This window comes from Camelus ferus, chromosome 29 (assembly GCF_009834535.1).
Source record: "Camelus ferus isolate YT-003-E chromosome 29, BCGSAC_Cfer_1.0, whole genome shotgun sequence".
In the NCBI taxonomy this organism is placed as follows: domain Eukaryota; kingdom Metazoa; phylum Chordata; class Mammalia; order Artiodactyla; family Camelidae; genus Camelus; species Camelus ferus.
In genome coordinates, this window is record NC_045724.1 from 25,700,586 (window position 1) to 25,715,944 (window position 15,359).

Consider the following 15,359-nt stretch of genomic DNA (forward strand, 5'->3'; position numbering starts at 1 on the left):
TGATCGGTAATATCATCAGGAAAAACAGCTTTTTTCAAAGAACCTAAGGAATTTGCCCTGGTTGTAACATGCTGTTTACTAACAATAGTATCTGATTTCAACTTATCCCCTTTTTGTTTTTTCTGGCTTCTTAAACTTATGTGTGAATTATTAACTTTTGAAACTAAACTCTTCTTTGCTGTTCCTCTCAAATACCAAGATGCTATTTCTGCTTGAGCCTGTGGTCCACAAAAACCATTGGGGTTTTGCTCAAGGAAATTAAGCACATGAAATAAATTCTGATTTTCAAAAGTATTTTTGCAATATCTAAATTTATTGTGGGAAAGTACTTCATCTCCTTGACCAATTTCTCTTTTTGTAGGTCCTCCTAAACTAACTTTGTTCAGTGGTCTGGATTTCCTTTTGGTTAAAAGTCCTTGAAACTTAGGATTATGAACAGTATTTAATTTATTTCTATGAAAATTCTTGGAATTCACAGGATTATTACTTTTGGAACGAAAATAATTTGATTCAATAACCATATCACTTGCATGGAGGTCTTTCTCACAAAGTAGCTCTCCTTTAAAGCGACTATGTAAATCCTGCAATATGGTTTCCTGTGAAATTCTACCTCTTGTATTTATTCTCTTACTCTTCCTGGGGATTCCTTTAGTTGCACTCTCCCCATCCTGATGTCTGGAATTTATCACATGCTGCTCAGATTTCATCTTCTTTTTGATGGCAGCAGACGACGAAATCTGCTTTTCATTTTCTGGAAGTTCTGTTAAACCACACTGAGAAAATTCATTAATTAGCTTGTCAATTCTTGTGGTGACAGTAGAGGATCCTACTGAAACTGAGGTCTTGGAAATAGTTTTGTCAGTTCCAGAGTTGTCCTCTGAAGGATGAGTTGCATCTGCTAAGAAAGGACTGACTCTATCATTGGTGTTACCACCAGTTCTTAAATTTCTGATACTAGTTTTGTTGTCTGATGTTACACTATCAACTGTACCTTCCTCCACACTTGAGTTTTCTGATGTAGTCTGCAGCAAGCCATTGTTATGGGACATCTCTAACAGCTTCTGACTTGTAATTTCTACCACACCAGCGCTTATGGCACTCGACTTGAGCAGTCTGCTTTCCTTTCTTCTTTCTAAAGATGATTCTACCTGCTCATTGTTATCAACTTGAACAAGTACTGGTCTGTTGGATACTGATGACATTTTACTGCAGGAATGTGTGAACATGTGATACTCAGATTTGTTTTCCCCATCTTTCCTTTCTTCACTATAGGAAAACTGTCCAATCATTTTCTCTTGAACTTCAGTTTCAGATACCAAGGTCACACTCCCTATCACAGATTTCTTTTGTCTCACTCTCCTTGGTCTAGGTGTAGGGGGCCTATAAAAATGATGCTTCGCTTGATCCTGAGCTCCTTGGATGGCATTTGTGTCCATAGCAGCATTCTCCCAACTAGCAGAATCGCAAGTTTCAGCCTCTTGATCCGTCATTTGAGTGTTTATCTCCTCTGCCAAACTGCCCTCTTGATTATTGCCTTTCTCCAGAGGTGAGACATCTGCAGACAATGAACATGCTGTAATCTTTAAACCAGATGATCGATCATCTGTTCTCCCTGGAAAACTTCTTATCTCACTCTTTTCATCATTATTAGAAAGATCAGCTCTATTGACAGTGGTTGTCCATTTTATGGTTTCCTCCTCTTTTATCTTGAATCGAACTTTCATTTCAACTGTCATAGTGCCATCTTGATTAAAAATAATTGATTTCTCAACATCATCTTCAGAAGGATATATGAATAAATTCTGAGAATCACTTTTTTCTAAGGCCAAGTAATTTTCAGAAGCAAAAGAATGTTCTGAATAGCAATCATTACTCTGCATTTTGTCAGAAGAAACAGAATAAATCTGGGATCTTGGGCTTGAAGGCACCTGTGTGCTCACTTTCAAAATTTTAAAAGGAAAAGATGCCCCACATTAAAATATAATGTGGAAGGTAGAGAAGTTATAAATATCCAATAGAAGAGGTAGCAAAGAAAGAAAAGAAAAAAATAAATCATTAGTGTGAAAAATACCGTATTTTCTAAATTTCATAGTAAGATGTTATTAATAAGTTTCTCACTTCTATGTATTCATCGGTTTTTTAGCTCATTGTAATATCTGGAACATTTCTACACACTACTCTTTAAAAAGGAACTTACAATTTTACTTCAATGAGGAAGTTCACAAATTTTTAATTTTAACGAGTTTAACAAGGAAATTTTAATAAGGAAAGTATAAAGTAGAAACTGCTAAGAATTCTAGCAAAAATTAAGAGATTTTCATGGGGTTTTGTTTTGTTATTTTATTTTGTTTACCATTACTGAAACTGGAGTCTAACCAAGTGCCGCTTACCTATTAGGATAAGCAAGTAATAATTTATGTTGGCATTAATTTTCCTATCTGTGCATATCCAAGAGAGATTATTATATAGCAGTATGAAAGCAAAAACATTTTTAGAATTTATTTTAAAGCTAGATTAATCTAGTAATAATTATTAATTGAGCATCCATTTTGTATAACCAGTACACTTGATTTAATATCAATAACAAAAGGAAATAAAGCTACTCATAGACCCAGATATCTACGTAATTTTTTAAAGTTTATCTCTAGTGGTAACTATGGCACTCATGCTTCCTAAATTCAATCAAATTCATATTGGTAGTAGTTTGTATAGATGTGCACATGCTTACCACCAATTACATATCTTTAAAGTTTCAGAGTAGGCCTAGAGATGTTTGCTTTTATTTTTGGTATACTTTCACTAACATTATAAATGAAAATATCTCATTCACAATTTTTTAAAAGTAAAACTCAACAAAACCCTCAGATTCCCTGACACCATGAAAAATCATACTCAGCAACTCATATCAGACAGAATAAACCCATTTTCGTAAAATGACCAAGATGGAATAGGACTACCCTATGCATAAACAGGTATTTGGCAGCTATGCCTACAAAACAGAAACACTAATAATTATCTATTAAGTATATTCATGAAATAACTAAGTAACAACAATAATAACTGAGATTCACCCATTTTAGCAATAAATAGAGGAATTAAAACAACTTAAAATGTGTATTATTCCATGTTTAAATGAAATAAAAACTAAAATTTAAGTATAAAAGGCAATAAGTACTTTCGCATAGAGCTAAAATACTGAGTACAATGAATAATGAGATTAGCCACGCCTGCAAGGAGAATTTACAGCCTATCCCACACTCCTGGGTGTTGAGGGCCTCCTCCTCCCCTATCCAAAAGATAATGTCACATTGCATGGCATTTCCTAAGGAATTATCAACCTAGAGTACAGTTAACCAGCATTATCTGGCTAAATAAACCTCTTTTTTTTTTAATAAATAAAAAGTGGATCTAAGGACCTGTGATTTTTACTGGAGTAACTTCGGGAAAGTAGAGCATGTATGCAGTTAGAGATTTTTAAAAATATGTACATCAACTAACCTGAGCTCAACCGTGATACTGCACGGCATTATTTAGAGAAAATTCTGTAACTACCAGAGTACCGCTTAGACATATGCCACAGGGTTCCTCTCCCACTTTGATTTTTTCTCTAGGTACTACATGCAAAGATTAAAAAACATACTTCATCAATTTAAACTGATACACCATTTATTAACTTGAAAAAAAAATCTTTAAAAGAAAAATTATTAGATAATCTCTATGACTCTTTCCAGCTATAAATATAACCAATTTCAGTTCAGAACGTTTCTGATCCCCTCGTTTTCTGTAATGAAGGAAACTGGTCATTTAAGATAAATCATTTTGTTGCTGCTGGTGAGGTTAAAAATCTCAGGGCTAAAAATAAAGGCTATATATTTAAGTGACTTACTCTTTCTGCTTTCTGACCTAGCATTTCCCTTGGGATGCACACGATGAGAGATCCCTGGTAATCTAGCAGGAAGCAAGTACTTCTGGAGGTCATAATTTCCTGGTTTAAACGGCTCCCTTCCTGCTGCCACCACAGCTCCAGAGCTCAGGATCACAGCCTGGAGACTGGGAACCTAGAAAAAAAACCAGAGTATGGTCCTTACGTGAGCAACACGAAGTTTTGTTCTTTCCGTACAGTGAGTTTACAACTGAGTTAATTCAACCACCTCCTGGACTTGAGCGAGAGAATCAGGAAGCCAAGCATTTGTTAGGCACTAATGATGTATATAAAACGACTAAGTACGGGGGGGGGGGGGGTAGACCACACCCTTACTCAGCCTCCAGCTGGCGGAGACTGACCGGTCTTCTTCCATCAGAACCACTGAGCTCTTTAACAGGACGTAGTGCTGCCTGTCTTCCCCACCCAAGGATCCAGCTGAGAAAGGGCCTGCAGGACACGCCAGGTCGGCAAGGGACCACTGTGGACACGCTGTCCCCTGCCGGGGACTCTCCCCGGCCCGTCAGCTGGTCCCAGAAGATGCCTGGCCACTCCTTCCCAAGAACTGTTGAGGAGACTAGATTCTGCGTCAACCCGTCTACAACTCTGGGCTCGGGGAGGGAGTGTGAGGGAGGAGAGAGGCCTCGGGCCCACGCCCCGTCAGTGTCCCTCGCGGGAACCGAGAGAGCAGCCACTCCAGCGAGCCAGCGCCCGCCCACGAGCGCGGGGGCGCGCACGCTCACACGCACGCACGTGGGAAGAGCCTTCCTTCCCCAGGGCCGCCACCGCGACCCTTGCCGCGACGGCGCAGACAGGAGGAGCCCGCCGAAGTGCTCACCTTCCGCCCGTCCGTGGCGTACAGCTTGGTCACCGGGCGCTGCATGACCTCCGTCAGGTGCTGCAGAAAGACCTCGAAGCTCTGCGTGACCCGCCTGCTCAGCACCACCGCGCGCCTCGTCTTCGGGTCGCCATTCCTGAAGACCAGGAGCCTGCGCGGCGCGCGCAGCATGCCGGGAGCGGCGGGGGCGGGGGCGCGCTGCGCGTGCGCGCTGAGGGCCCGGCTGCTGAGCCAGGGCCGCGGGCGCCGGCGGGCCTTGTCCAGGTCCACCGGCTGCACCTTCCTGCCGTGGGAGCACAGGTACGACTGGCCGTCCTCCAGCTCCTCCAGGCGCGTGATGCTGTGCCTTCCCCGAGGGGTGCTGATGTTCCTCACCCCGAACGGCAGGGGCACCTTCCCCGACAAGTTATCCAGCAAAGCATCGAACGTCTTGAAAGAACGGGGGTTCACCACCACCCGGACGCCCCCAAACTGCGGGTCTCCGCTCTTGTAGAAGCTGATCCTTTTGGCCACGACAGGCTGAGCGACGCGCAGCTGGCGAGAGGAAGGAGCCTGACCTTCGGAAGAAGTCCGACGGATCATGGCAAAGCTAGTGGAGAGAGTTCCGCTCATGTTGATCGAGACCTGGAGGCGGAAGAAAATTGTTCATCTTCACAGCAACAGCACCACGTGCGAAGGCCAGCTGGTTATAGTTGTAGGTACCCAGGCTCTTCCTAGGATTTCATTCATTCATCTATTCATTCATTATACCACCTATTTTGAAAGGTAAGTTTCAAGGGCTTACAATAAAAAGTCACAAAAGAAACAATTAAATAAGGGTAGATATAATTGAAAGATAAAAACAATCTAAAGACACTAATAAAAGCCTATGTAGGTAAATTATATACACCCATGGAAAACTATACAACCCGTTAAAAATGGCTATAGTTCTGTATTGGCACAGAAAACTGATCATGAGCTACTACTAAGTGAAAAGGCAGTTTACAGAATACACCCACTATGCCATTGCCAATGTATATAATATTTATTACAGTAGCAGAAGAAAGTCTGAAGTATACACAGCCCAGTGTTGATGGTGGTTATCACTGATGGCAGAGCTATGCATAATATTTGTGTTTTTCATACATTATCAAATTTTGTGGATCTTTAACAAGTATTATTGAATAATTTTTTAAAAAAATAACGGAGACACAAATCAGAAACCATCCAATGAGAAGAGTAAAGAGAGTTTTGTAATTGATCGATTTAGTTCTGCATGTCCTGGCAGTCAGGGAGAAGGGAGGAAACAGAAAAAGGTTATAAAGTTCATATTGTCTGTTGGATGGAATCAAATGAGTTCATCTGGAGAAAACTGTTTCCTGACATTAAATTCTAGAATAAATGTATCACATATATCCTTAAATAAGGGCCATATTAAGATGGTTCCATTACAGATTGTAGAAAATGCAGGCAAATTATCTAGCACACTAGTAGTCCTACTTTAGGAAACACTGCACTAAGCAAATATTTTTGGAATGAATGACAGCATTGCTGTGGGCCGCTGAAAATGGTGCAGTCTGGTTACTGCTCCCACTAGTGGTTCTAAAATGAAAACTTCAGGAGGGAATTTAAGAGCCATTTTCAGCCAGTCGCTGAGGTGTCCCACTTCCCAACTGAAACCAGAGTCTGATTAACAAGTGAGCAGCTAGCGGGAGGGTTTATCCGATACCTAGCTGCTTTTTCATTTGTAGTGTATTGTGGCTATTTTCTGTTGTTTTAAATCAATGTAATTATCGGTGTCTTTTGACAGAGTAAGAGTGCCCTGCAGCCTTGAAGACAAACTGAACAAGCTAAATGAATGTGATCAGTGTTAAGAGATGAAAAAGGCATATTTGTCATTATAAATCAGCTATAAATCTGGCCCAAATCACCTACTTAAATGTTTGCAAGCTGTTATCTAAGACACTTCATTTATCTCCAATACAATTTGCAAATCTCATTTATATATAAAGAAAATGCATTCAAAGATCAGCTGAGAAATTAGATGTGTCTCCTCTTCTCTCTCCCCAAGCAGTTTAAAGTAATTACAATACTTAAGACAATAAAGCTGCTGTAGCAGGCATGCGCATCAGGAGCTGGGGAATCCAGCTTTGCGGTGGAGTCAGCAAAACCTCAATCTCTCCTCACCCTCCGCTGATAAGCTGTGGTCTGACCTGATAAACTGGGCCACGCTGCTGAGTCTCAGGCCCTCACCAACTGTTAAGAGGGAGGAAATCCTTCAGTGTTTAAACAAAAGACTTCAGAACTCAGTAACTCCAGTTACTTTCTAGGCTGGTTTTCTTACATATTTATTTGAGAATTTTTTACATGGATAGTGTTTGAGACACGTTTTTCACCTAATTTTGGAAAGTTATATTCATCTATATGTAAATGCATAGTGAGGCTTTTAATTTCAGTAGTTTCCTGGATCTCACTAGTTGGAGAGCTGCTGACCTGGTGGTCATGTTGGGAACACAGTTATGTAAGCTGATATGCTAAGGGTTTTGTTTTGAGGTTTTTTTCTGTTGGTGGTGGTGGTTTTTGTTTGTTTTTGGCTAAAATAAGAAAAAGGAGATTTTGTGTTGGAACCAAAAAGGAGGCCATGGCAGATAGGGACAGTTGACGGGAAAAAATGGCCCCCATTGTCGCTATCCCACTGCTGCCCAGCCCTGCTCACTGGTTTTGAGCCTGATGCATGAAGAGAAGACGCTGAAGTTACCACGTCCTGGGACGATGCCCTGTGCCCCGCAGTGGAGGAGCATTTGCAGAGAAACTACCTGCAGCAGGGTGGTTGCCAGGCACCTTGATGCGGAGGCTGTAGCAAAAACAAAACAAAGATGCAAGTTCCTGTGATCCTAGTTGCGTGTAAGAGGATCCCTGGAAACTCCTGGAAGTCACCAGGGAAGTTCTGGAGCATGTACTGAGATTTTGCATACGTGTGGGTGAGGTTTAAGAGCCTATGATAAGTAAGGTGGGCGTCGCGTGTGTAACAGAAGACGGTGAAGATTCAGCATTATTGTTGAATAAAAGGATCTCTGTGGATACAGTGCCTAGAATCATCACTGGGGGAGAGAGTGCAAACTAGATCCTTTCCAGAGGGAGTGTTTCATCTTTGCCTTGACATCATGTGTGTCTCCTACAGTGTCGGTTGGAAATTCACAGAGTAATTCAGTAGCAGAATTGAGGAAGAGTCAGGGTACCTTGAAAATGTCAAGGAGAGATGCTGAGGGTGGGAAGAGACAGTGGTTTCCAGAGGAAAGCTTATATAAAGCTTAGATGCCAGAGGCAAAGAGTGGCGGGGTTGCCCTCCAGGAAGAAGACGAGGGTTAGCGCAGCATCTGCCAGGGCAGTGGACAGACCAGCGACGTGGTCGGTCGGTCTTGACAGTAGTGTCCCCTTTTGTGAAACAGAGCTCCCAGCCCTTCACAGCTTTTAGCTACCCTTAGTTGTGCACCTTTCTTAGCCAACTTCAAAGACTAATCAGAACTTGGATGGAAATTCTGAAATGTGTCTTTGCATACATTTTAGATAATAAGGTTTATTCTGAGCCCTCTGACCTTGGGGCAAGGCAGCGGTGTACTTAGGGGCCATCTAAGGAACAAAGCGTGGTCTAATTCTTCTCCCAGCAGGTTATGCTGGGGGAAGTGGAGGTGGAAAGAGGGAACAAGAGGAAACTAGACTCTGAAGGCCCTCCACTTGCCCCAACACTGACTTAAAACTTCATACCTCCAGCTCAGATTATATTGAAAATCTGCTTCTACTGAGTTGACAGCTGGCTACCAATACCTTCCCCTCTTCTCTGCCTGCTCTCCATTGCTCAGTCAGACCATGGAGCTGTCTTGAATACTTATAATGCTTTTTAAGATGAAGCAGATTTTTTTCAACACCCTTGGTTTCACTAGGTTCAACCATCGTTATCTTTATGCGTGCCGTTACTGCTCTCAGCTGTCTGTGCTGCTCTGAGCTAAATAGTTGCCTCTACTGAGAGGGCTGTGTCTTCCCTCCGCTACTCGCTTGACAAAACGGATGACAGATTTACAGGATGAAGGGGTATCATATCACTAATTACATGGTAGGAATTCGAGCAATTCATAAAGAATGAAGTAGAAAACAAAAAACAGAACTGGTATATTCATAAAGCTGGTTCTGTGGCAATTCAGAGATCTGCTATTGCACGAAAAGTTAGTCCATTTCATGGATCCTGACTCTGTGGGTTGGGCCTGGGGTGGGGGTTCAGAGGGGAAGTACACCAGCCCTTCCCCATGGCAGTCACAGCACTGTTGAATTACAGGCAGTTGCCTTCTTTAATATACTGCACAGATTCTCTAATGAGCAAATAGTGCTTTTATGATGAGGGAAAAAACATTTACTTATATTTGAATATATTAGCACTTCTCGATTTCCTGATACTGAAGCTCCCTCATACTTCAGTGTCAGCATACTGTGAGGGTTTCTGGCATATGTGTGTAAAGATAATAATTATTAGCAATATTTATTCTTTTTCTAATGGTTAAAGATGAAACACAAATACGTAGTCTAGATATAAAAGGAAAGTAAAGTCCAACTAGCTGAAATAGATTATTTTCAAAAATAAAAACTGTAAAGTTTTGTACTTACCAGAACTTGAAACTTCCCTTATAAAGAAAAGATGGTTAAGTTGTTTGAATAATTCCCGTAAATGTTGCTGGATGCGTAACCTCGTTTCGTGCAAAGAAACTAATGTCTTCGGATTTATTCTTAGTGTATACACTCAGGGATTGAGGACAGCCAATTAATTTAATCCACGGTGATGCTAATCTCCAGAGAGAACTCACCTAAAGAGAACCACAGCATGAAGCTCTCCTATGTGCTTCTGTACGCTGAACATCCAACCACAATTGTCTGCATTTTTAAACAGCTTTATTGAGGTGTAACTTACATGATACAAAATTAACCCATTTAAAGTGGATTCAATGAGATATTCACAGAGTTGTGCAACCATCACCATGATATAATTTTAGAACACTTTCGAGCACTCCAATTTTAGAATGCCCCAGAAACTTTGTGCCCATCCCACCCCCCGCACACCGGCCCTACCCAAGCAGGAATCTCCATCTCTATGGAGTTGCCTGTTCTGGACGTTTTATATGAATGGAATCCTACAATACGTGGTCTTTTGTGACTGGCTTCTTCAGTTACCATAGTGTTTGAGGGCCATCCACGTAATAGCATGTATCAGTGCTTCATTCCCTATTACTGCCAGATAGTCATCTATCTTACGGATTTTTAAAATTTATTTTATTTATTTATTCACCAGTTGAAGCACATTTGGTTTGTTTCCAGTTTGGGGTTCTTATGGATAATACTTCTATGAACATTTGTGTACAGGTCTTCAGTGGTATCATTTCTTTTTTTCTTCTTCCAGTTTTATTGATATATAATTAAGATACAGCACTGTATAAGTTTAAGGTGTACAGTAAAAGGGAGAAACTGCCTACCCTAGCCAAACACCACAGGAAAAAACAGCCCACCCCACCCTCCTCTGCCTTACCAAGCCTTGACTACTACCATTTAGCGGCAGCGTGGCATCTCTCCTTTCCCTGTGTGGGGATGATACAAGTGAAGACCAAGCAGGGAACCAGCACTTCCATTCTCACCTGGCAGTGACAGAGCCACTGCTCCCCTCCCTGCTGGCGTCAGAGGAGGCCCAGAAGAAAAGCTTTCACCACCACGCAGCAGCAATGAGGTCACCCCCACCCCCAGGGTCAGTGAGACCCCCAAAGGAAGCGTGAAGTCCCACCTCCCTCAGGACAGTGAGGCCCCCTTTCCCCAGGGGATCAAATGAGTCAGTGTGGGCAGTAAACAGGTGTGCTTCCTTCCCGCTGCCAGCAGAGTGTCAGTGGAGACCTGGTAAAACGCAAGTTTTAAACTGGATCCACAGTTTCATAACATAGTGCCCAAGTGTCCTGGATATAAGTTTTAAAAAGAATTCACTTTACTGAGAACCAGAAAATCTCAACTTGACTGATAAGAAACAATTAACAAATGTCATCATCAACATGGCACAGAGGTTAGAATTATCTGACAACAACGTTAAAGCAGACATCATAAAAATACTTCAACAAGCAATTACAAACGCATCTGAAACAAACGAAAAAATAGAAGGCCTCAGCCAAGAAATAGAAGATATAAAGAAGAATGAAATGGACATCTTAGAACTGAAAATGTATAATAACTGAAACGTAAGAACCCAGTGGGAGGTCTCACCAGCATAATGGAGAAGACGGAAGAGAGGATCAGCGAACGTGAAGTTAGAACAATGAAACTTACCCACTCTGAGCGACAGAGAGAAAATAGATTAAAAAATAATAATAATGAACAGAACCTCAGGGACCTCCGGGACTAAAACAGAAGAGCTAACATGTGGGTCATCAGAATTGCAGAAGGAAAAGAGACAGGGGTCCGGGGTGAAGGGGGTGGCTGAAATATTCCCAGATACAATGGCTGGAAATTTCCCAAATCTTGCAGAAGACAAACTATGATTCAAGAAACTGATTGAATCCCAAAGATAATAAACTCAAAGAAATTCACACCAAAACCCATCATAATCAAACTTCAGAAAATTAAAGACAAAGAAAAAATTTTGAAAGCAACCAGAGAGAGATGACACATTACATATAAGAGAAAAACAATTAGACAGATTTCCCATCAGAAACCACAGAGGCCAGAAGGAAGTTACAAGCACTTTACAGGTGCTAAAATGAAAGAACTGTTGACTAGAGTTCTGTGCCCAGTGAAAACATCCTTGAGGAACGAAGAGTAACCCAGACACGCACAGATGAAGGAAAGCTAAGAGAATTTGTCACCAGCAGACTTATTCTAAAAGAATTTGTAAAGAAAGTTGGCTAATAGAAAGAAAATTATGAAAGAAGGAATCTTGGAATATCTGGAAGGAAGAAAGAACAACAGAAAGACCAAAAATACAGATAAATAGATTTTCCTTCTCTGTAATTTTCTAAATTATGTTTGACAGTTGAGGCAAAAAATGTAGTATTATATTATATGGTTCTCAATGTATGGAGAGGAAATATTAAAGGAAATATTAAAACAAATATAAATGGGAGGTTAAGGGGAACCAAGTTTTCTGCACTTAAACTGGTAAAATGTCTACATCAGTAAAGTGATAATTTTGTAGGTGCAATGTAATACCTAGAACTACCACCAATATACACGAAGAGTTATGCTCAAAAACAATGTAGAAAAATCAAAATGAAACTGAAAACTGCTCACATTTCCCAAAGGAAGGCATGAAAGAGAAAACAGGGAAATGAAAAAACAAAGAGAACAAACATTAAAAAATAATATGGAAGACTTAAGCCCTAAGATAGCAATAATTACATTAAATGTAAGTGGTCTCACATACTGTATGATTTTGCTTACATAAAATTTTTGAAATGACAAAATCACAGAGATGGGGAACAGGTTGGGGGTTTCAGGGGTTACGGATGGTGTGGGGGGTTTCAGGGTAACAGATGGTGTGGGAGAGGGGTGGGTGGGACCCTAAGGGGCAGCAGGATGAACATATCTTCAGTTCTGTATCTCGACTGTGGTGGTGGGTACACGTGTGATGAAATGACAGAGAACTAGACACACACATTTCCATCAACCCAGAAGGACACTTTGTCCCCGTCTACAGTCATTTCTCACTTCCACCGAGAGCCCAAGGCAGCCACTAATCTACTTCTGTCTCTACAGATTTGCCTATTTTGAACATTTCATATAAACAGAATCATACGACACGGAGTCTTTTGTGTCTGGCTTCACTGATTTAGCGTAATGCTTTTGAGGTTCAGCTATGTTTTAGCACACAGCAGGACATCGTTCCTTTTTACTGCTGAATAGTGTCGTAGTGTATGAATATACTGTTATTTTGCGTATCTGTTCACCAGCTGATGGACGTTTGGGTTTTGTGACTAATCCCGTTAGGCAACAGATCAGGTCAGTTTTTAATGTGCTCCATACAACTCAATAGGCATAGCCCTTCGTCTGGAAGTCACTGCTAATGAGGCAAACACGGGAGCTAAATGAGGAGGGACCAGAATGCCCAGTGCTGTAGCAGACTCGTGCTCCCACTTCTAAAACTCACAGAGGACTAAACTGTTACAAGCTCCATGGATAAACAGCATCTATTTATCTACCCCCAGCAGTGCTGTCATAGTAATAATAGTAACAACAATAACAATAAATAGTTGACTAATCGCTTTGTGCCAGGCACCATACTTAACGCTTTAAATAAACTATTTCACTTAATCCTCACAACAACTCTATGAGGTACATAGTGTTATTAACTGTGTTTTCCAGCTTGGAACACTGGGGTCAAGGAAGGAATAGTACTTAACCAAAAGACACACCGTTAGTAAATAGAGGAGCCAATTAACCACTTTGCAGTAATGTTCTCCATCTAATGTTGAAGCCTCTGTATGTGTTGAGGCCACACTGTAGAGGGTCAAAAATGCCTGGCGAAGGCGTTTATTCCACAGAACATGGGAAAGCACTGAAGATTTCTGAGCAGGGAGATGACATCAGAACTGAGCATCTCACTGACACTGTACATCCGATGATTTGGAGGGAGGAGACTGTAGTGACAGAAACTGGTGAGGTGGCCCTAAAAATAGTTAAATCAAGAGTTCCTGAGGGCCTGACTTATACTGATGAAAATAGAAACAGAAAGGAAGGAAATGAGTCCCCCAAAACTTCAGAGGTAGACCCAAAATAACACAACAATAGGTTGATTGCGGAAGGCAAGGAGATAGGTAATTTATTTAATCCCCTAAATGAACAATCTACTGGAACTAAAGAAGCCAGCACAGAGCATAGTTCAGCAGGCATTGCATGAAGCAGCCGGAACACAGATGACTGTAGGAGCTGGCTTTTATCAAGTACTTGCCATGTCTTTGTTTAAAGGGGTAACTCAAGTTTGTCAAGCCTGGAGAAACTGCAGTGCCATTAACAACCATAGACTATGTGACAGGAGAGATTTAAGTCAGGAACTATATAAATCCATTCCATTTGTGACAGACTTAGTTTGAAGTCATAGACATCATTAGTGATGTCCAAAAAGCAGTTATTAGCATGACATTGCAGATGGGGAGAGAGATCAGCATAAGAGAGATTTTAGAGGCATTCAAGTGAGGGCTGTAATTTGTGTCTTGTGAAAGTAGTGAATATTATTATTCACGTAGTGAAATGAGCCAACTCTAGAAATTATATAGTATTGACAGTTGTGACATGGTTAAAGCCTATGATGGACACAGTAGTCTAAGTTATGCTGAAATAACAAAAAGCCCCCAAGTTCACAGTGGAATTTCACATTTCCATCACTGGCTGATCAGATGAAACTGATCTGGATACACTCAAAATTCAAAATGATCCTGATTAAAGCATCTTGATGTCTAGCGTAGTCTTATGGAGAATTAGTGTTACTGAGGCAGAATTCTGTATATCCCAAAACTGTACATTGAGATCTATCGTTTCTGTGATTAATATTTATTTTTTAATTCTGGACAAATTAATGAGTTATAATCACTTGGTCAGAATTTGATAAGTACTATTTCCTAAATGAAACAGTAAAACAAAACAAAACAAAACACTGTTGCTCTAAAAACTTTGCCTGTCAGGGGTAAATCACCTTTTCCATTAAGTCTTCAAGGGTGTTCAAAATACTATAAAAGAGTCTATTTTACTTAACCAAAAAAGGAATAACTTCACTATTATTGAAGGAGAAGGTGGCTATCCTCAAAATACATATAACCAACCTAAGTTTAGACAAGCCAATCCAAAAAATCGTTCCTACGTATCTTGACAGAACAAGTAAGTAGAACTTCAATTTATACTTTTCTCTCTCAGTTGATAAACAGTTCTTGGGATTTCACATCAATTTTTGGAGGCAGCCAGTAAAATTCAAAAGCGATTTGGAGTAAATTTCCCCTGGTATGTGACCAGCACGCTGCCACAGGGGACTATTTAGATATGTGAAGATCCTAACTTACTGCAAAGAGATGACAGCTGAAAGTTCCATTCTGTTCGTGCGATTAGGTTAAGGTGTTACTTTAAAATGTTCAGAAGGTCTTTCTTGCTTAGAGGAAATAGACGTTCCTGAATAAAACTGCACTATGCATACATAAGGACTTTCTTATTTTAAATGATAAATGTTCATTATTTTTTAAGAGTGAGAAAAACACCTTGAAATTCTTTTAGACTGACTTAACATTTTTACCTTAAAAAAGAAGACATTGGGATATTCTCTCCAAATAGCAGTTTTTTTCTAATCCTTACCACTAATGCTGTCAACGAGAGCTTTCCTTTCCTGTTAAAGAATTTTTTTTTTTAATCTCAGACATGGTCTTTTTAATGCATTCTGAAAATGGAAATTTCTGAATTCTAGTTGAAAATCTTAGGATGTGTATTTTTTATGGATGTATAGATGACTTACAGTATCATACTAGTTTCAGGCCTACAGCATAATGATTCGATATTTTTAGAGATTGCACACCATGCAAAGTTATTATAACATACTGACAACACTCCCTGTGCTGTACGTCA

General features: G+C 40.5%; 1 protein-coding gene across 1 annotated transcript in view; it reads right to left on the reverse strand.

Annotated features, from left to right (window-relative positions):
* RP1 (RP1 axonemal microtubule associated) overlaps window positions 1-15,359 on the reverse strand; it is a 235,699-nt gene that overhangs the window by 134,598 nt on the left and 85,742 nt on the right. The window contains exons 5-7 of the mRNA XM_032469958.1: window positions 9,396-9,592; window positions 4,761-5,384; window positions 3,887-4,058 (exon numbers count right to left, since the gene is read on the reverse strand). Coding sequence (XP_032325849.1) covers window positions 3,887-4,058; window positions 4,761-5,372 — 784 coding nt within the window. The 5' untranslated portion in view covers window positions 5,373-5,384; window positions 9,396-9,592. The remainder of the gene's footprint in view (window positions 1-3,886; window positions 4,059-4,760; window positions 5,385-9,395; window positions 9,593-15,359) is intronic.